General features: G+C 52.0%; 1 protein-coding gene across 1 annotated transcript in view; it reads left to right on the top strand.

Annotated features, from left to right (window-relative positions):
• The window catches only part of CNTFR (ciliary neurotrophic factor receptor), a gene marked incomplete at its 3' end in the record, with an annotated part of 205837 nt that overhangs the window by 171177 nt on the left and 13889 nt on the right, over positions 1-20771 (top strand). The window contains exons 5-6 of the mRNA XM_080637993.1: positions 12951-13068; positions 13887-14053. Coding sequence (XP_080494119.1) covers positions 12951-13068; positions 13887-14053 — 285 coding nt within the window. The remainder of the gene's footprint in view (positions 1-12950; positions 13069-13886; positions 14054-20771) is intronic.

A 20771-nucleotide genomic window follows, 5' to 3' on the forward strand; every position in this document is an offset into this window, starting at 1 on the left:
TGTGAGTTTAGTGCTTTGGAAGGGGTGATGGATGTTTGTTTTGCAGATTTTTAGCATTCCCTTACTCTCTTTCCTTTTCCCTTTCCTTGGAAAATTGATCCTATTAACCACTGCAGATGACACAACACACGCCAATACATTTGCAACCCATTTGGCTCTCAGTAAGGGCTGCATTTGAGCTACAAATTTCCTCAAGGGTCCAAGTAAAGCTTTGGGATGGGGAGCAGAAACAAAGACTGTGCATCTGTCCTCCAGGTCTTGCCCAGTTTTTGCCATTCCAGCCCATATTAGTGCAGAAAGCAGGAGAGACAGCCATAGAGATGCATGTGTGAGCTATGAACTCAAACGTTGTCTGCATTTTATTATGCCAGGCTTTGGCTGAGCTGCTCTGCCATAATGCTGTGGGTGCTGCTATGGGAGCTGCTCTCCAAAAATGCCCATGAACAACTTCCCGGGTGCGGAGCAGGTACCAAGCTGTGCCTCCAGCATCTCCCTATTGCAGCACATCCTTACAGCTCTCATGCACAGATGAGCCCTTGCTCTCACACCTGTCCCTGCTTCTCGCCTCATTTCTGAACGATGCTGAGCTGTCTGTATGCATCAAGGAGACAGTTGTCTGTGTTGCATGAGGCATTTGCAGTGCAGGCAGCAGCAGTGTGCTCCTGGTCCATGACAGGGCAGTGGGGCTCATGTGAGCCAGGACACCTCAGCATCCTTCTGCTGCTGGCAAGGTCCGGATCTTGGGCTTGCTTTTCTCCTTCAATTTTCTGTGCAACGCTTCAGAGAGCACGGCAAAATCCTTCAGTGACTCTAATAACGTTTCCCTCCAAAGCTCTAGGGTATTTCCTCCCCCCCCCCCCCCCCCCCCCCCCGATCCCTGTGAAGTCACGCTTCAGGTCTGCTGAAATCCTATCAAATACCTCCTGAAATCCCCCGGAGCCAACAGTTTATTGAGAGTCCAGGACTGTTTGACCTTGGAGGGGGTGAGAAAGGCAGGGGAAGAAAGAGCAGCTCTGGGCTTCCACGCCAAACTGCTTGATCCTGTGATGAGCCTCTTGCAGAGACTATGATCCAGAAAGGAATCAGTCCCAGCCCATCGATGGGGTATCTGAGCACTGTGCTCTCCTCTTCTCTCTGCCCCATGTCTCACCCTGCTGTGCTGGGCAGTGCTGCTGCATGTGCAGTGGGGTACCTTGCAAATAGAAGCAGCAATGCCCTGACCACCTGTGTGCATCTTTCATTCCTTGCCCTGCCCAAAAGTGATTTGGGGACCTCCAGGTAACAGCTCAGTCCCCAGCTCTGGTGCTTGGTGTTTGCAGGGGGGTTGCCTGCTCCAGCGGAGGAGCTCTGTGCTGGGGGTTCCCACCAGCCCTCAGGAAATAAAGAAAATACATAAATATATGTAATTTGGGACTGTCCAGAAACTGTGTGGAGACCTCATAGCAGCCTTCCAGTATCTGAAGGGGGCCTACAAGGATGCCAGAGAGGGACTCTTCATCTGGGACTGTAGTGATAGGATAAGGGGTGATGGGTTCAAACTGAAACAGGGGAGTTTTAGATCAGATATAAGGCAGAAGTTCTTCCTTGTGAAGGTGCTGAGGCGCTGGCACAGGGTGCCCAGAGAAGCTGTGGCTGTCCCATCCCTGGCAGTGTTCAAGGCCAGGTTGGATGCGGCTTGGAGCAAGCTGGTCTAGTGGAAGGTGTCCCTGCCCATGGCAGGGAGATGGAACTGGATGATCTTAAGGTCCTTTCCAACCCAAACCATCCTGGGATTTTATGATTCTATTAACAATAAGTCCTTGTTATTTATTCTTTGTTGAAAGCAAATCAGAGGATGTGCGAGAGGCCATTGTCCTCCTGGAGGAGGGACAGGGTGTGCTGAGCATCCAGGTTATTGCTGCTGGAGCAACAATGCCACCCTCATCAGTGATCTGGTACTGATGCACTCAGCAAAAAGTACGTTTGCTTGTGGGGTTTCATTGTTAAAAGACCGTTGATAAATTACAGGGAGTCCAGAGAAAAATTGATTAAAGGATTAGAAGATAGTGTATGACCTAAAGGAGAGATTAAGGGAATTTAGCAAGGTGCTCACTGTCAAGTGGAGCTGAGAGAAGGGGAGAGGGAAGAAAACGAGAACAACCTTGCAAAGATTTTACAGGTGATGATTACAGCGGGTGAAAACAGTCACTGTGAGTAATCGAGAGCCAGTTTGTGATTCACACCTCCCTCTGCAAATTGTGGGCTCTCACATGAGTGGGAAGGGGCTCCCTGAGCTCTTGGACCTGCCCTGGCCATGCATGCCAGGAGCATCCCTCGAGGATTTAAGCACCGAGCCAGGATTTGAGGAAGATAAGTGTCATTTTCATGAAGCAAATAGCCTTTTTTTAGCTCAGTTTCTTTACAGATGGGCTGAATAATGGGACCTCCCTTGAAGTCGGCTGAGTTAAGGATGCAGCTATTACTTACAAATGCAAACACACTGGGCTTGTGTGACTTACATCATCCTAATGATCACATTGCTGTAAGACAAAAATGAGATCAGGGACTGATTCAGGCCTGAGAGTAAAAAAACCCCAGATATTTGTAAAGAGAGAAGTGGTATGGAGCAGTGGTGTCAGCTGAGCTGGTATCTCAGCCCACCCCTTCCAGAAATGCCACAGTTATGGGTTTCATCCCCTTGAAGGACACCCGTTGGGCAGGCTGGAGACACTGATGCTCTAAAGTTGCAACTAAGGGAGGATCTAGGCTTGGGCTGGGGATCCTCCTGCTGTTAGTGACATGCCTGGCTGGTACCTTCTCAAAGCCAGAGAAAGGGCTGGTATGGAGACCTCATTTCCTGATACAAACGAAGCACCTTCCTTGATGCCTATCATTAATTGGCTAGCAGCATCCCTGAGGAGCCTGAACAGCACCACCACCAGAGCTATCCCCCTGTGTCTGTCTTGGCCTCATCCCCACCCGGAGTCTGGTGCCAGTATCTGAAGGGGGCCTACAAGGATGCTGGGGAGGGACTCTTCATCAGGGACTGTAGTGACAGGACAAGGGGTAACGGGTTCAAACTTAAACAGGGGAAGTTTAGATTGGATATAAGGAAGAAATTCTTTACTGAGAGGGTGGTGAGGCACTGGAATGGGTTGCCCAGGGAGGTTGTGAATGCTCCATCCTTGGCGGTGTTCAAGGCCAGGTTGGACAGAACCTTGGGTGCCATGGTTTAGTGTGAGGTGTCCCTGCCCATGGCAGGGGGCTGGAACTGGATGATCTTAAGGTCCTTTCCAACCCTAAATGTTCTATGATTCTATGATGCAGAAGGACACTGGAACAGGTGGAGTGGTGTCTGTTCACCAGACATGCCAAGGAGGCTGCTGCAGGATGGGAACAGCATGGAAAGCAGCCATAGGAGGTTCCTTCTGGTCCCATATGTGCTCTCTACAGCCAACTCTGGCATTTCTCAGGGGACCCCTGGCTCCAGCCCAGCCGTTTTCACAAGGTACCTGCAGCTGGTTTCCCATCAGGACTGTGCCAATGACATGAAGCTGGGCAAAGCCGCCAGCATTGCAGGGGCCAGGGCTTTCACATCGGAAGGGCTGCATGGCCTTTGGGGCTGAGGGACTGGCCTAGCCTGCAGATCAGCCCCACAGAACAGCATAGCATCTTACGAGGAAAGCAGTAGTGCAGGGCAGTCCGGGGGATGTGAGTTGGTGGCCAGGGGATGCTGAGTTTGCGTGATCAAACCGAAATGCAACCCATATGGCCAAACACAGGGTCAGCTTGAGGCTGAGCAGATGGCTCTGCTGCCTGTGCAGACAGGGGGTACCTGGACACAGAATCACACTTTCAGGTCCTCTGGCCTGACTGAATATAAGGTGGAGCAGCTGGCGTAGGCTGGAAGGTGCCATAGGGTCAGCCTTGTCAGGGGATGTGAGCACAGCCTGCAGCGTTTCCTCTATCAAAATATATGGGATAAAAGAAGAGAAGGTGTTTTTCCACAAATGCTAAAGAAAACAAGCTGTTCCTGCCAGTGTCAGTGCAAGAAGAAAGGAGATGATAGGTATGTCTGGTTACGAACTGCTCCTATCCAGTCCAGGTGGGAGAATAGAACCCCAAAATATTCTTTTCTCTCCTCCAAAGAGTCAGATATCTCTTAATTCTTCCTCTCCATTCCCCATGGTGTGAAAGACCTCTTTGCCAACAGATACCCTTCTCGCTGGAGTGGTGTAGAGAGCAGCCTGGGGAAGAGCAGAGCAGGGAAAGGGATGTATCCAGGCTGCATCAAGAGAGGGGTGAAGACAGGAGAGGCACTGTTGGAGAGCTGCTGGCTGTTAGAGGCAGCCCAAACTCCTCCACTGGGAGTTACAGCTGGTAATATTCATGGCTAGCTTGTTGCTCTGCACATGACAAAGTGCTTGTAGCTTCCCTCTGGAGGCTTCTCCTGGATAAATATACAATTTCCAGGAGTTCTGGTGGGACAGCTTTGCTGAGGATACATGGCTGCTGATGGTCCCAGTTGTGTCTGATTGCACCTGGTATTTTCACTATCTGCTCCATCTGGAGAGGCTGGGAGGACAGATTGCTTTCTTGCAGCCATTAAATACGGTGATGGAGGGGGCAGGGGCATTGCATGGTGCAGACTGTACAGAGAAATTGTGCCTGAAGCTGGGAAAAGAGGGAGAAAGGGATGCTGAGCTCTCTTCTGCAAGCCCTGAGGACATGGAGGCAGGGAGATGCCATGGCACAGACCTTCAGGCTCCCCAATACCTGCTGGGGAGCCCTAAGGGCCACCCTGCATGCCCCCTGCACAGCTGAACCAGGGAAGGCACTACCCTCCTGCACACTGGCAGGGATATTCCCTCTCTTCGGCTGGCAGCTTTTCCAGCTGAGCTCCTGGAGGAGATTTCTAGGGCTCTGCACAGATTTGGGTTCCAGGGCTGTGTGCTGCTCATACCTGGTGTGGGCTGAGACAGGGCGCAGCAGAAACCAACACTTTAGAGCAGTTCTGGGCTGCTCGGATCAAGCTTTTTGCCAAGGAGTACCAAGGGAGGTGGCTACCCATCTCTGCAGATTGGGAATGCTCTGGGGATTGGGAATGCTCTGGAGACTGGGAATGATGTGGGATGTGTTCCCACATCCACAGCCTCCTTGGGGTGAGCAGCAGCTGCTAGGGGACCCATGTGGGTGCTAGGAAGCATTTCTATGATATATATGTATATGTATATGTATATATATATATGATATATATATAATATGTATTTTCAATACAGTGCATCCAGCCCTGTATTGAAGAGAAGAGTCCCTGGAAGCAGAAACTGTTTCAGCAGCGGCTGGAAAATCCCATGCAACTCATATCTCGCATACTTCCCCAGTATTTTGTAAGGGATAGGCACATCTTTTGGGTGGGAGCTGTCAGGCCATCAAGCTGTCCTCCCCAGACCCCAGCAGTGGAAAACCCTATTGCTGTGCTGAGAAAGCAAAGAGCACATCAGCTCCCTCCTGTCCATGTCTGGGCTGCACCTTTTCCAGCTGGCTGGGCACAGCATCCTGGGATGCACCGGCCCCACGCTGCGGACAGGGATGCACTTTCCACCCTGGAAAGCCTCCCTTGGCTCCTTTTCGCAGCACCTTCCCCTGGGAGCTGCACAGTCCCTCACCCCACACCACTCTCCAGGTCTCCGGGAGCTGGATGGAGGCCCAGCGCGCTCAATCCCAGAGCAGCCGGTAATGAGGTTTGGTCATTACTGCCCGGGGCTATGTGCGAACCAGTGACCTGGCTCTGAAATGGTTTATGTTACATGCAAATCCCCTCGCAGAGGTGTTGGGGGAGGAAAGCCGGCCTCCCCGTGAACTCCCCGGGCTGGAGAGCAAACCCCAGTGCTGCAAAGGGCTTCCCATGCCCAGTGCGCTCACCATGCTGTCGCATCCTGCCTTGATGGTGTACCCTTCCCAGTGTGCCGCACCGAGCACCATGGGTCCTGGCCTTGCTTGAAGCCTGGCGGTGCTACCGTTATACACAAAACAATAATCAGCTGCTGTAACGAGGATGCAGAGTAGCTGAGCTGGCTTCCCTGCTGCTGTGCCGGCTCCAAGTAGAAACAGCTGCATTTGGTTTGGTTAAATGTTTTATTTACTCCCAATTATCCCAGATAACAGATTTGCCTTCTTTTGTTCAATATTTAATACTGTTTCAGAGAAAAGCTGCTCTTTTCGTTTCTGATGGGGGACGGCAGGATTAGGAGGGATGTTCTGCTGTAATGCGGTCCCAAGCGATGGCTGGAAGCACTCAGCATCCCTACTGCTCATCGGTCCCTGAAGCATCCAGCCCAGCATTCTGGCCTGTGGGGACAAAGCCTCTTTTACAGGAGTACAGTGAAATTTGGGAATCAGCTTTGCAGCTGGGAGCAGGGGTTTGTCATGGGTAGGAGGTGGCTGACATCTTCACCTGCCTAAATCCCCTTCCTGCAGCATCCTGCAGTATCTTCAGAGACAGCTGCCTTGCCCTCCACCCACCATTACTACTGGAGCCCCTCTCCCTCATTCCTCTCTCTGCTTAACCAGGCTTGCTTGATAATCTGTTGAAGGCTTGAGAGCTGTCAGGTTTGAAGAGCACCTCTGCTGCGCCGTGAATAGCACAGCTTCATGCAGTGTTAGATGAAGTGAACTCCTGTGAGCCTGTTATCAAGCTGTCCTGCTGCAAGGCAGCTTTTAGGGCTAGGAGCTTGCACTGTAATTTGGGTTTAAAGTGAGGCTCTGGGCTCTGTATGAGTAATGCCTCGCCCCAAAATTTACAGCACTGCCTCTTGACGCACGCTCTGAATTTTCTGCAAGGGAAATGAGAAAATCCATAGGTTGGTTTACGAGCCCAAATCAGTGTAAAACAAGGCCTTTTAGAAATTTATCTTTTGCTGAGTCCACCTTTTCTCAGGCACCTTCTGGGGAATAAATTCTTGCTCTTTGAGGCTGGGGAACTGGCTCCTACGTGGCAGCGAGGCCACGGGACTTCGGTTACAGCTATAAGTGTCCCTGGTCTGTTTTGGGAGCTCCTGGGGTGATGCTGCAGTGAGGGTGTCGAGGCTGGGCAAAGGACTGGCTGACTGCAGGCAACCAGTGTTCCACTGGGATGGCTCACACTTCAGAGGGATACATCTTCAGTGTCTAATGTCCCCCTGAAAATGCCCCTTGCTAAAGCTGGAGTGGGTTAGAATGACTGGGAGAGACCTAAACCCTGTCTCTGTCACTTACACAGATCACCCAGGAGGTCAGCAAGGGACAAGCCCTTCTTCCCCCATACCCCTGCTTTATTACCTTCTCTCAAATTAATTTGGTTGTGTTAATTTTGACAAAAACTTGCTTAATCCTTCTTTAAGAGGTGGTGGTTGTAAGTTGATGCTCCCAGAGTGCAGAAGCACAATGCAGAGGAGCATCACCTGCCTCCATACCACCCCACCACTGTCAGCTGCACCCCTCCTCATCCTCACCCTTATCCAAGAGCAGCCTGGACAAGTGGTAACGGAGAAAAATCAGAGCTTTGCCTCCCTCCCTTTCTCCATCAATGAAACACAGCCACATCCCAACATTTGGAGTGGTGCGACTGTCCACACCACAGCCATACTGCAGTTACAGGTGGAGCACAGCAGGCGGATGTTCCCCTGACCAGGCGGTAGAAATATGATTTATTCATCATTGTTTTCTTTGTTCTTTCCTACCAGCCTGCTGTACACAGACAGTTTTAGAAGAGCAGCGTTAGATAAATAATACATCATGCTTGCAGTGAGAGTGTGTGTAACAAAAGCCTCTGCGTAGGTGTGCTCACAGTGCGCTGTGCTTGTGCATGTATGTCCATGTGCTCAGTGATGGCGTGTCACACTCGGCTGCATCCCCGTTGTGTCCTCCAGCCTCTGCAGCTTTGCTTTCAGTCGCTTTTGTTGCCTTTTTCCTTACAAGCACATACCCACCATCACGACTGTGGTGCGAGGATGTGGAGGGCATGCTGGGCAGAACCAAGAGATAGGGCAGCAATCCTGCCATGGGCACTAGGGAGAGGAAGGAATGCTAACAGTGAGAGCCTGGTGGCAGAACAGCATCAGTGCTGGGGTTGTCCCCAGTGTGGGCAGCACAGGGTCCCTCTCATGTGCAGGCAAGCTGTGTCACAGCTGTAGCTATAGCAGAAGCACATGCTGCTGTCATGGAGCATGGAGGCTCTGCTGGCCCAAGATGATGAGTTATGCAGGTGACCCCACAAGCACACTGTAGGATCAGTATCTGAATGTGCCTCAAGTGCACCAGAAAAAATACTTCCTACAGAAGTGTTTGAGACACCTCTTAAAACCTTTATTGGCACTATTTTTTGTATCACTCCACCTGTGGATCAAGGCATCTTTAGTACATTCAGCCCTCAGCAGGAGAGGAAAGTTATGACTGATCCATTTCAGGAACCTCTAAAAATGACCTAAAATAACTTTTCTATATATAAAAATGTCATGATTTTAATGTCCATTATCTCATGACCTAGCAGGGCTAGGAAAAGCTATTGTAGATCATTTTTAGTGGTTTTTGAAATGGATTGGTCACACTTTTCCTCTGTGGAATGGGACACGGGATACAAGGACAACTGTGCTTTAGAGATGTGGAGAGAGACAAAAGCCTGAGTCTGTGTTGATACAACCAGAGCTGTTTCATCCTCGAGGACTACTTGTGCTCTCCTCAGCTGAGCAGGCATGCTGGAGCTCATCAAGCAACAGCCATTTCCAACAAGATGGAGAGACACAAGTGAAATGGATGCAAAGACTGGAGCACCATGTGATGGGAAAGCCAACCATGTCCCTTCTGTGAGGTCTGCAGTGATGATGACCCTGGCCCCAGCTTTTGCTGCCTGTCACAGCTCTGAATTTTGCTGGAGCATCACGTGGCTTGTACCATGCAAGCGATGGGACGCACCCAGCTCTGACACAGCTTTTTATTTCCTCACCCCAAGCGTTTGCAGCAAGGCTGCTGGGAACCTGCCATGGATGGGCATTAAACACACTGGGTTTGCAGAGAGGACATAAGCAGAGCACGTGGGAAAAGTGGCTTCCTGCCATGCAAGAGGTTAATAGACAGATTAGAGAGGGCAGGCACTGTTTGCGGGGGGAAAGGAAAGGAGCTCTGCCTTCACTGAGTTCAGCAGCTGCATGAGGCAATGAGGAAGTAAATATTTGCCAGGGTTAGGGATACTGCATGCAGGAGCCAGGAGAGAAATGCCAGTGTAGGGGACACGTGTTGCCTGGGCTGGTTTTGGTGATGGGCAGAGGCTGAGAGCTGGACATCAGCCAGGGGAGGATGGAAGAGGTGGGAGCAGGACACCCCACACCCAGAGGCACTGCCCAAAGCCTCAGGGCAGAAAAAGCCTTTAATGCTCCCTTGATGGCTTTGTTTTCCTCCGCTGCCTTTCTTGCTCTCTCCATCGCCCGACAGGCTGGCCCACCTCCAAAGACAGCATTACGGACTGCCGGATCGATTGGAGCCTGCAATTTTATTTGCTCTCTTTAAGAGCCTTTGTAGAATGAGCTGTGCCGGCGAGTGCCTTTCCTAGGAGAGGAGGGAAAAGGAATGAGATTGCAAGCCAGCATCTCACACAGGGAGATGGGGGCACTGCTACCTCCCTATGGGAAAAGACGCTGTGGCTGGATGGGCAAAGACAGCCCTCCCGATGCACTGTGGCAGTGAGAAGGGGCTTGCAGCCCTCTCCCTTGTGGTGCACGACAGTCATGGTCACCTGCCTGGAGTCATGGTCACAGCCCTGAGTAGCACATTGTACTGGCCCATGAGGTGGACTTTCTGCCCATCAAAGTGAGAAGTGGGACAGTTGTGTGACATCCCCTTCCCAAAATGCCTGTGGCTCTAGGGCTGATGGCTCTTTAGAGAGATGGAAGCGGAAGGAGTGTCCCTGTGAGACAGCCTGTCCCTGGAGAGAGACAGTGATGACTGGGACAGCACAGAGCAGCATCCCTTCAGCTGCAGTTCACTGGGGGTGCTGCATGGGTACCAGGGTGGCAGAGATACAGGGGTAATTTTGTCCCCTTTCCCCAGGCTCTCCTTCCACCCAGGACTTGATAAAAGGCACCAGAGAATGAAAGGTGGAGGGTGCTGTGGGCACAGAGGTTGGGGCTGCATTTGGGACCCCAGTCTTGGAGCAAAGGACAGGATCTTCAAGGCAGTGAGGTTGTGAAAATTGGGCACCTTCAATGTCTGCTGCAGAGTGGGGATGGAAGTGGGAGGCGGTTTGGACAGCCTCCCTTCTTCCAGCAAAGCAACCTGAGCTCTCCTCACTCTCTTCCTTTGTGGAGGAATTATCACAAATCACCAAGAGCCAGATCCAGCATAACACTGGAGACAATGGAGATAAATTATCCTCAGACGAACTAATTGCAGCTCAGTGCAGCATCTGCCTCCTCCTGGGGCCGGAATCCTGCAAGACTTTAGGGATGCTTACAGAAGCGTCGGCTGCGAGCGCAGAGCCCCGGCCTGCTCCCGGTGTGGTGCGGGACACTGAGCACAAGCGGCAAGTGGAGGAGTCCGGTAGCATCCCCTACCTTTTCCCCCACGCAGCATCTGCATCCCCGGCCGGTGCGGTGGGTGCCATGCGGACGCTGTTGGCCCACACTGCCACCACGCGGTCATTCGGACCTCGAAGTCTGTCCCTAGATCCCATGCACCCCTCCGAAACATCCCTCGGGAGCCCCCTTTGCCCCCTGCATGTGGTCCTGCCTCATCCCGGGGGGCAGCGGTGGGGCAAGGAAGGGGTTAAGGAGCCGGTGAGGAGGAGGATGGAGCTGTAGCAGGGATTAAACCTTTGTCTCAGGCCTTGAGATTAGCCACTCTGTTTTGCTGCAGAGGGTCTGCTTGAATAATTTAGCTGGGAGGATCATTAACCAGGCTCTGGCCTTCGTCTGCCGGCTGAAGGCTGAAATAGCCATTAGGAAGAATGAACATCATGGGCCGGCACAGCCTCCCGCCCCTGCCAGACCCTTCCTCTCCCTCTCTTTCCCTCTCTCTCTCCTTCTCCTTTTACCTCTCCCTCTTTTCTTCCTTTTCCTCTTCTCTCCTCTCCTCTCCTCTCCTCTCCTCTCCTCTCCTCTCCTCTCCTTTTCCCTCCTCTTCCCTCTTCCCTTTTCCCTTTCCTTCTCCTCCTCCCTGCTCCCTAACTCTGCTGCCCTTGGCTCTCTTATCGTCCACTTGCTTCCTTTCCAGCCCTGCCCCAGAGGTATTGGCACATGTGCAAGGCCCATGCCTCAGTTTCCCCTACGTAGACTGCAGGAGGTTGCAGCAGCTGGAGTTCGTGGAATCCCTCCAGAAAGCTTTTCTAGCAAAACCCATCATTTGTTTCTGACCCTGGGCTCTGCTGTGCAGTGCTGACCCACGATCCATGACGACTGTGCTCATGGCAAACCAGCTGGCTTGGCGCAGTCCAGAAGGCACAGTTCAAGCAGTTTTCATCAGGGTCCTGCTGTGGTCCCAGGTGGAGCTTAATCCTTGACTCGCTGTACCCTTTGCTTCTCTGGCACGGCCTGCAGAAGGGTGTGAGGCTGGTGCATGGCTTCCCTGCACCAGCATCAGTATGGACTGCTCTATAGCAAGACATGGTGCATGCATAGTCCTGTGGGACTTGTGATTTGCCCTTGCAACCTTTGGGGAAAGGCATTTCCCAGCCTGGGGGTGGTCCCTGAACTGTTGCATCACTGCATCCCAGTTTGCAATCTCATTTTGAGTGACAGCAGGGTAATGCATGTGCCTCAGCAGAAGGGAGGAGAGCAGTCAGCCCTGGTGGAACCTTGGTGGAGTGGTGAGCAGCAATGTCTGTGCTGAGGCTGTCAGGTCTCCTGTGTTTGTTTCAAAAGCTCTGCTTGCAGAAAAGAGGATGTCCTAGCACATCCCGGTGAATGCTAGGGACATGGAGACAAGGGCTAATGCAGGAACAGAAAGAGGAAGCGCTACAGGTTCAGACTGCCTTTCCAAGGGAACCCTGGTGCATATCCAGCCCAGGGAGTGCATTTCGTGGCAAGGTATTGTGCCAGGGTTCTGCAGTTAGAGCCAAACTCTGCTCTTAGCAATGCAAGTCTCCAGGTACCGAGGAGCTGACTTCAGTGTCAGCACAGATTAGAGTTTTAACAACCTGCAAGGGCAAAATTTACCAGCTGAAGGGTGTCACATCTCCTTCTCCTGCACACACAGACCCTCAGCATTCTGCAGAGTTCTCCTGCATGTATGCCCAGGGAAGCCGAGTGCAGTGTAAACGCTAGGTTGGGTTTAGCATCCTTTTCTGCCTCCAACCTCTAGGACTGACTGGTGAGGCCAGAGGAAGCCTGCTGACTGCTCTCATCGTATCTCCATCCTGCCTCCTGGGAGGCAGGGCCCTGGGATGGGATGCTGAAAGCGTTAACACTGCCAGTCCTTCTGCAGAGCTGGATTTTCTCTGCCCGTTTTAAGGTTGTTCCTCCTTATCTTGCCATAAATGGTTCTTCTTCCTCCCTTTGAGGACCTCTGGTCTTTCAGAGGATCATCGCTCAACAAGTTATCGCTCCCCAGGGACACAGCAGAGAAAGCTGTGAGCGCTGTAGCTTAATGGGGTCATGAGAGCAGCACCTCCTCCCCATCAGTGATGTCTCTGTCACAGCCTTGAAGACAATTTGCCCCAATACCTGCCAACCTCCTCTGTCATTCCATCTCTCATTAGAGCTGCCAGGAGAGGAGGTAAGCTTCTGTGCACAGCTCAGCCCAAAGCAAGGTCTCATGGGGAACCTCAGCAGCAAACATGGCATAAGGGCCCCCAAATCCTTCACACAGCTGATGAACACCGACCAGGCTCCGCTCAAAAACTGTGTCTCTTCCAGGCTGGTAGTGGTTGAGAGTGGAGAGACACCCCCTTGTTCAGAACCTGGTGATAACCCCACCTCAATGGGCTTCTTCTCTTCTCCTTGCAGTCCCCCCAAAGGAGCCAGTGCTGATGTGCCGGTCCAACAACTACCCAAAGGGTTTCTACTGCAGCTGGCACCTGCCCACTCCCACCTACATCCCCAACTCCTTCAACATCTCTGTCATGTAAGTGCCTGGGAAGGAAGGGTACAGCAGGATGAGCTTTTGTCCCTGCAGCCTGGAGCAGGTCCCAGATACTGCTGTGAAGCGTTGGGGCAGTGGGTCTGGCCTCTGCTGAGCATATGGGATCAGTGTCCCAAAAATGGGCATGGAGAAGGATGCTCCAGGGACATTCAAACTGGATGCTTGGCACCAGGGCTCTGTTCCAAGTAAGTTCTGATTTCCTCAGAGGAAAACAAGGATGTCCCCCCCACCCCCCCAGGCCCCCTTTCCATGACCCCAAGTCCATCCTCCCTGCACCACTATTCCATAATGGAGGTTGTGCCTGCTGCTTTTGGCATATCTGGCACAGCCACATTCCCTTCTGCCATACACTGGCTGTGGCTGGGCAGCAGCAGGGTCCTCACCTAGAATTAGCCATGGCATGGCATTGTCCCCCGCTCTGTGCCTGCATCCTGCCACAGCCCTCAGTGCTATGCATTATCTTCTGGGGCTTGTGTCACCAGCAAAAGGAGGCCCAGTTCCTCTTACAGGAGGGACAGAGCCAACCTCACTGCCAGCAGGGTCTCATCCTTTCCATCAGGCCAGCATAAGGACATTCACCTCTGTGCAGGCTTAGGATAAAACACCACGCAGGAGCCTGGAGAATTCCCTGGTGGGAGGAGAGGAGTCGTTTGGCTGTGACAGGGGCTGGTGAATGGGGACCAAAGGCAGAACAGGAACAAAGCCATGCTCCTTTTGCCTTCTCCCTCCAGCAGCATGGGCACATTACCACCCCAAGCACTGCTCCATAAGTAACAGCTCTTCTCGCCTCTTCTTTCCAGACATGGCACGAGGGAGATGGTCTGTGAGAAGGATGTCTTTCCCAAAAACAGGTGTCACATCAGGTACCTCCAGCTCTTCTCAACTGTGAAGTACAAGGTGACTCTGACAGTCACGAATGCCCTGGGCAAAAGCTCCACCACTCTCACCTTTGACGAGTTCGCCATAGGTAACTTTCACAGCAGCAACTGACCCCTCTGAGATGGTGTTGGGGTTGGCTTTGGTCTGCACACAGTGTCACACAACGAAGTGACAGGCTGGCTTTTCAAGTGGAGCCTCTGCCTATCCATGCATGAGATGGAGCAGGGTCTGAGCCACACTGGCATCTTCCCAGTGCCCCCCTCATTCTCATGGGCCTGATGTAACTCGTGCAAGCACTGGAGCACCCTGGGGGACTCAGGCAAGATGCCCACAGGCAGCCCCCATGCGGGTCCCATCAGTGCCCTGCCTGGTCTGATTCCCAGTGGTCCAGGTCTCCTGTGGTTGCTGAGCTGCTCCCTGCTTGGGGGCTGGGGAAGCAGCTGCCACACATGGAGCAGAGGAATACAGAACTGGTGTGATCCAAATGGTGTTGCTCTTCTTGTCCCTATGAGTGTTCCTAAGAGAGAGGTTTGGTGTTTGTGCTGGAAGCAGAGTCATGAGAATTAAGACTTGAAGAGAAATTAAAATGTCTCATACATATCCTCCCATCCGTAGTCAGAATAAAACCCTCCCAAAGTCAAAATCCACCAACCCCTACCTAGCACTCTCCTAAACCCCTTATTTCCCCCTTCACTGCCCCACATGGACAGATGATGCTGTGAAAATGCTTTCCATGGTACAGATGCTTCTCTGACTGTGAAGAACCAGCATGAAGTGAGCAATTCAGTGCCAAGCATGGCAAAGCAGGGAGCTGGGCACAACGCTTTTGCCACCAGCAAAAGGTGGATTACAGCCAGTGCTGTGACAAGAATGTCCATCCTCAAAGAACAGGAGAAAATAGGAGAGAACAGAGTTCAGGAACACGTTGAAAAATGATTTGCAAGTTACATGTGGCAATTACTGGACCAGAAAAACAAATAAATGAATCCTTGAAGCGCAGCCAGCAGTCATCACTTGCTTTCGATGTGCTGCACGTCCCATTCCCTAAGCGTCTGGAAGTGCCAGAGTGCAAGAAGAGGAGCTCAGCTGCCATCCCAGATTTTCCCTTTCTACCCCAAATCCTGGAAAACATCAAACAAGAAACAAGGTGCCTGAACAGAGCAGAGGAACTGTTTTGGACCAGGGACTTAACTGTCATGTCCCTGCAGCCATGATCCATATCTGAAGCTTGTACTCGTGAGTGCATTGCAGAAGTTGATAACAGGACAAAGAGCTTAACAGGGAAGTGTGGAGTTTCAGTCACTTGGGTGCCTTTAAATGGTAATTATTGTGTTTGTGGAAGATACACTCCTTAAAAATGAAGGTAACCTTCAGCCTGCAGGGCCCAAGATAGCAATTAAACTGCATTTTCCGAGTTCCTTGCATTCCCTCCTGCAGGAGTTCTGGGCATCATCTTGTAACATCTGCATCCCACCCATGCCCTGCCTGGCTTCCCAAACATCTGGTCCTCCATCCAGCACACAAGGGCAACCCCTGTGGGAAGCACACCCAGCTGCAAGCCCCGGGCATCCCAGCACCAGCACAAGCCGGATTCATCCCAGCAGTTTGAGCTCAGGCCAGGTCAGAGGAGCGGTGAGCAGAGGCCAGCACTGCCCCAGGACAGCCATAACCATGGGTGCAATAGCGCTGCCTCTTGCAAGAGTGCCTGGAGGGATGCAGGGTGCCTGGACATGTCCCAGCAGTTGTGGTGGGACGTGAGACCCTCCAGCACCACATGGCGGATGGCCTAAGACCCTCCAGGATAGCGCTTGGAGAAGGGGTGATGAAACAGTGACGATAGGAAGGAAGGCGTCCTGCATCATGGAGCCAGCCTGTTCCCATAAACACTTCAATATCTACTGGCCTTAAAATTCTGCACAGCTATGAAATTCTCCTCGGGATTTGATACAGCCATTGTGCATAAGAAGCACAGACACGGTGCTGATTTAGTGTTCAAGCAGGCAGTCGACAGGCTTAGCGGAATCTTTACCAGACGAACTCAGCTGCTGTGGATCAACAGCCGCCTACCATGAACAGAGCTGCTCCTTATGCTGTCCGTGTTTCCAATTAAAGCAAGTGGACTGTGTTAGTGTATTTTGCCATGCAATCATGCCCCAGGTTGTGTGCTGTGCTCACAGAAGCTTCTGTGTTTCAGTGTCTCTTCCGTCTCTCTTCTTTGCAACTGCAAACCCAGGGCTGTGCCCCAGCAGTGTGGATCTAGCACCCAGTAGGTTCCCTGGGGATCTCTACCAGCATCAGCTGGGCTGAAATCTCATGTTGGAAGTTTGGTAGATGGGGGGGTGGAAAACCTACAGCTCTGTACAAAGCCATTGCATCGGCTCATTGGAAGATCGCTGTGTTGGAGGGTTGCAGAATCCTCTAAACTGGAGAGATGGTGTCAAACAGCAACTGCACGATGCTTCTCCTAAATTCCCAAGGTTGGGGATGTCAGATCCTGCCTTGTGTTTTCCCCTTAGCGCAGAGAAAACCATCAGGCCTTCTGCATGGAGGTTAAACCCTAGGTGTGAAGCCCTGACCTCATGCCCTGCTGGGGCAGATGATAGCTTTTGGTGCCCCAAGTCCATGCCTTGCTGATGGTTGTTCCATGCCAGCTATTAGCGGCCAGCTGCAAGGGGTCACTCTGCATTGTCTCTTTCAGTGATGACTGGAAAAGCTTTTCCAGCCCTCTGCACTCTGCCTTTCATAGGTAGGTGATCCTGGCTGCCTTCTTCCTCGTCTTGCTCCTGGAAATTGCCCTGCCATCTCCTTATAATGGCTGGGACAGAATGGGGGCATTTGTGGAACCCTTGGACACAACCCCACCTTCCTCGCTTGTGTTTCAGCTCAAGAACCAGGTAGCTCTCACATTCATCCTCCAGGAAAGCAGGGATAGCATCACCATGAAGCAACACCAGCATCCCACCTCAGCGCTTTTCTTCTCATGTGAGCCTGGGGCAAACTAGCCGGGGAAGATGGCACAGCATTAAAAGGAGTAAGGCAGCCTTGCACAGGGCCTTGAAGGCGTGGGTGCCTTCCTCAGATCTGCCATCCATCTTTTGTGTGACCCTGGGAACGTCGTTTGCTTCTCCCAGCTCCAGCTCAGGGGTGATTAAGACACAGAGCATCTCATAGGGGCTGCATAAGAACAAACATGCCTGTGTCTGTATGAAATTCAGAGTCTCTGAACACGGGTATACAGTTGCCTAGGCAGAAGGTCAGTTCAATTCATACTACTTAGGGAGGCAGAATTAAATTACTTAGACTGACATTTGGCTAAGACATGGAGTTTAATATCCCTCTGCTCATGGAAAATGCCAGGGGATATTTAATGGCCACAAGGGATCCATTTTAGTGCTCATTGGAGAAATGGGATGGGTGACAGGCCCCCTCCATGCTGCAGGGTCTCAGCTGCCTTTCTGAACTCCAGGCTTCCTTTCAAGATGTGTCTAACACAGCCAAGCGTGATGGATAGCTAAAGACTCACAGTTAACCGCTAGCATGCAGAGCCTTTAGGAAGAGCTATTCTCTGCAGCTCTTCAGAGAATCACAGAATGTTTGGAATTAGAAGGGATCTTCTATTCCACTACCTATAGCATGGCCATTTAAAGTGGTTTGCATAGGATCGTGTCTGAGCAGGTTTTGAATGTGTCCAGAGAAGTAGACTCCACAACATCTCTGGGCAGCCTGTTACTGTGCTCTGCCACCCTCAAAGTAAAAGAGTTCTTCCTCATACTCAGATGGAACTTCCTGTGTTTCAGTCTGTGCCCGATGTCCCTTATCCTGTTGCTGGGCACCACTGAAAACTCTGGCCCCGTCCTCTTGATACCTTCCCTTAAGGTATTTGTATGTATGGGTAAGATCTTCTCTCAGTCTTCTCCAGACTAAACAGGCTCCGTTCCCTCATTCTTTCCTCATAAGAGAGATGCTCCAGCCCCTTGATCATCTTTGTAGCCCTTCGCTGGCCTTGCTCCAGGAGCTGCATGTCTCTCTTGTACTGGGGAGCCCAGAACTGGACACAGTGCTCCAGGTGAGGCCTCAACAAGGCTGGGAAAAGGGGGAAGATCACCTCATTTGACCTGCTCTTCCTAATGCAGCCAGGACACCATCAGCTTTCTTGGCCACAAGGGCACATTGCTGGCTCATGGGCAGCTTTTTGTCCACCAGGACCCCCATGTCCCTCTCTGCAGAGCTGCTTTCCAGCAGGTCCTCCACAGCTTGTCTTGTGCATGGGGTTATTCCTCCCCAGGTGAAGTATCCCACCTTGCTCTTCTGGCAGTCCAAGCCCTCACTTGGAAGCGGCAACCGAAAACCAAGTGGGAAGAGCTCCCAGCCAAGTCTTCTTCCCAGGAATGTCTGATGATGCTCCCTCAGCTCTGCAGGATTATATTACATCTGGTTTTATAGCCGCTTAACCAGTACTCAGCCTAATGCCCATCATCCATTATTATTTTTACTATTACTGCTTTTATTACGTTACTGCCTGCAGGCCCTCGCTGAGGACAGGGCTCTATTATGCTGCCTGATATACAGCCAGACAGCCCCTGACTTGCCATGTGCAGGCTAAATGGAGGCAAACAAAGGATGGGAAAGGAGAAGCACTCATCCCCATGTGTGGAACAGGAACCTGGGAGTCTGTGGAAGACAAAGGATTCCTTCAAGGTCACATAGAAATCAGGGGTCCGGACACAGCTCATCTCCACTCACTCCTCATCTGGCCCTTGCAGGACCAGCCCTGATATTTTCCATGATGAGCACAGTGTAATGAGATCTGTCCTAAGAGATAATAGGTCTGTCCTCGTTGGACCACTGGGAAGCGCAGTCCCCTCTCCCGGCTCTTGCATCCCTTACACCTTGGAGGGACATGGCAGGAACAGCTTTGGCTTTGTGCTATTGGAGGGGCCGGCCCTGCTGCACTTTCTAGCCTGGGCAGGAGTTCCAGGGCTGGGGACGTGGCTGGGAGGTAGCTGGGAATGCTGGTTTTTCCATTAACACACAGAGCTGTCTGAAGGCTTGCTGCAGCCAGGAGCACAGCCCCGTTTGATGGCTGGGCTATACGGCACTCACTTGGAGCCAGGGCAGCATTCTCCTGTGCACCAGGGACAGTCTGTAACCCACAGGAGCGGGGCTTAGGGCTGGATCCATGCAAAACAGGCATGTGTCTCCCACCTCAGCATCAAAGCACCTTTTCTTTGTCTTTGCTACAACCCACCACAGTGGCATCTCTTGTTCCTGCTCAAGCTGTGCCTAGAAGAGAACAACCGCATTTAAGCATCCAAAAAAAGCAGGGCCAGGGTGCCTGCGTTACTCCAGAGAGTATCCCATCACATCCATCCGCAGTTCGGTGCTTTCCTTCCCACTTTCTCACTGCAGATCCACTGTTCACCATTGTCTGCATTGATTCAGCCAAGCAGACTTTTGTTTGCAAACCAAGCCCGCCAAGCCAGTGCTGGATTTTTACTTTTCCATATATGTTTGGACTCCAAGTCCCTGTCGATGCAAGCTGATGTCCAGCCCAAGCCCAGGGATGCGAAACAAGCAGAGGAATTGCACAGCCATCTGGAGTAGCTCAGTGCAGCACAGCCCCAGCAAGTCATCCCTCCTGCCAAGGATAAGGCTTTAAATGGAAAACGCTGTCACATGCTGCCACAGAGAGGGATCGATAGGAGCTGGGAGTTGGCACTAAGCACCTATGGTCAGGTCCATGGGTGCTTGCTCCCAGCTGGTCCCCAAACCTCCAGGCATCCTATGAGTGCTTTAGGAATGGAGGAAGCTATGCAGCCCTTTTTGCACTCACTGTCACTGAGGAAAGCAATGGGAGGTGGTGGTGAAGATGACAATGAAGAAGGACTAGAGCAGGGTGCATGCCATAGTGCTGAGAGGGAGGGCTGGGCAGAGGGAGATGATCATAGCCTATGTCTTGGGGGAAACAGGGCCAATTCTGGGTCCCACCAAGGTGGTTGGGCTGTGTCTTTGTTTCAACATCATCCTCCCTCTGACTCACCCACAGCCAGGAAAGTGGGTTTGAAAGCATCACAGGCTGATTTCTCCTAAGGGGAGCAAGCAGGGAGGGTGTCTTCCTGGGGATGTTGTTGTGATGCCACCATCATCCTGGAACAGAGATGGCACCGAATGGCCCACACACAGCTCCACTTGCAGCAGACTGGCCCCATATCAGCACCTGGTCCCATACAGCTTCAAGAAGAGTGAAAGATGCCCTTCATACATAAGGCAGAGCTGCAGGCAGCAGGGAGGCTAACACAGAAACAGCTCACTCATGACCAGTGCCTCCTTCCTCTCCTAAGGGAGAAGGCCCTGTGTGGATACCACCTCCCATTCTGCGGTCAGAATGGAGGAGGAGGGCTCTGAGTGCAATGCAGGAGATATACCAGACAGAGAGGGGCTCCCCATGCCCGCAGCATCCCTCCTCCATGCTTGGGAGTGGACTATGATGCTGGCACCTTCACAAGCGGCTGCTCAAGGTGGTCAGAAACAGAGGATCATTGCTCAGTCCTGAGATCATCAAGCCAGGAGGGATCCACTGGCCTACGTGTGGACTTTGGAGGGGGTTAAAAGAGCCATTCTGGGACATGAGGACTCATATGCATTGCTATTCTTAGAGTGCACAGAGAGCCCTCTTCCACCCCAGGCACAGCTGTGCATCCAGATCTCTGTGCCCAGCCCCTTTCTGACCATGGGAAAAAGGAGAAGTGTGGGTGTACCCAAATCTTGGTCTTTTTGTAGCTTTTCTATTGCAAATTGGGAGTTTG

The sequence above is a fragment of the Psittacula echo genome (assembly GCF_963264785.1).
Source record: "Psittacula echo genome assembly, chromosome: Z".
Taxonomy (NCBI): domain Eukaryota; kingdom Metazoa; phylum Chordata; class Aves; order Psittaciformes; family Psittacidae; genus Psittacula; species Psittacula echo.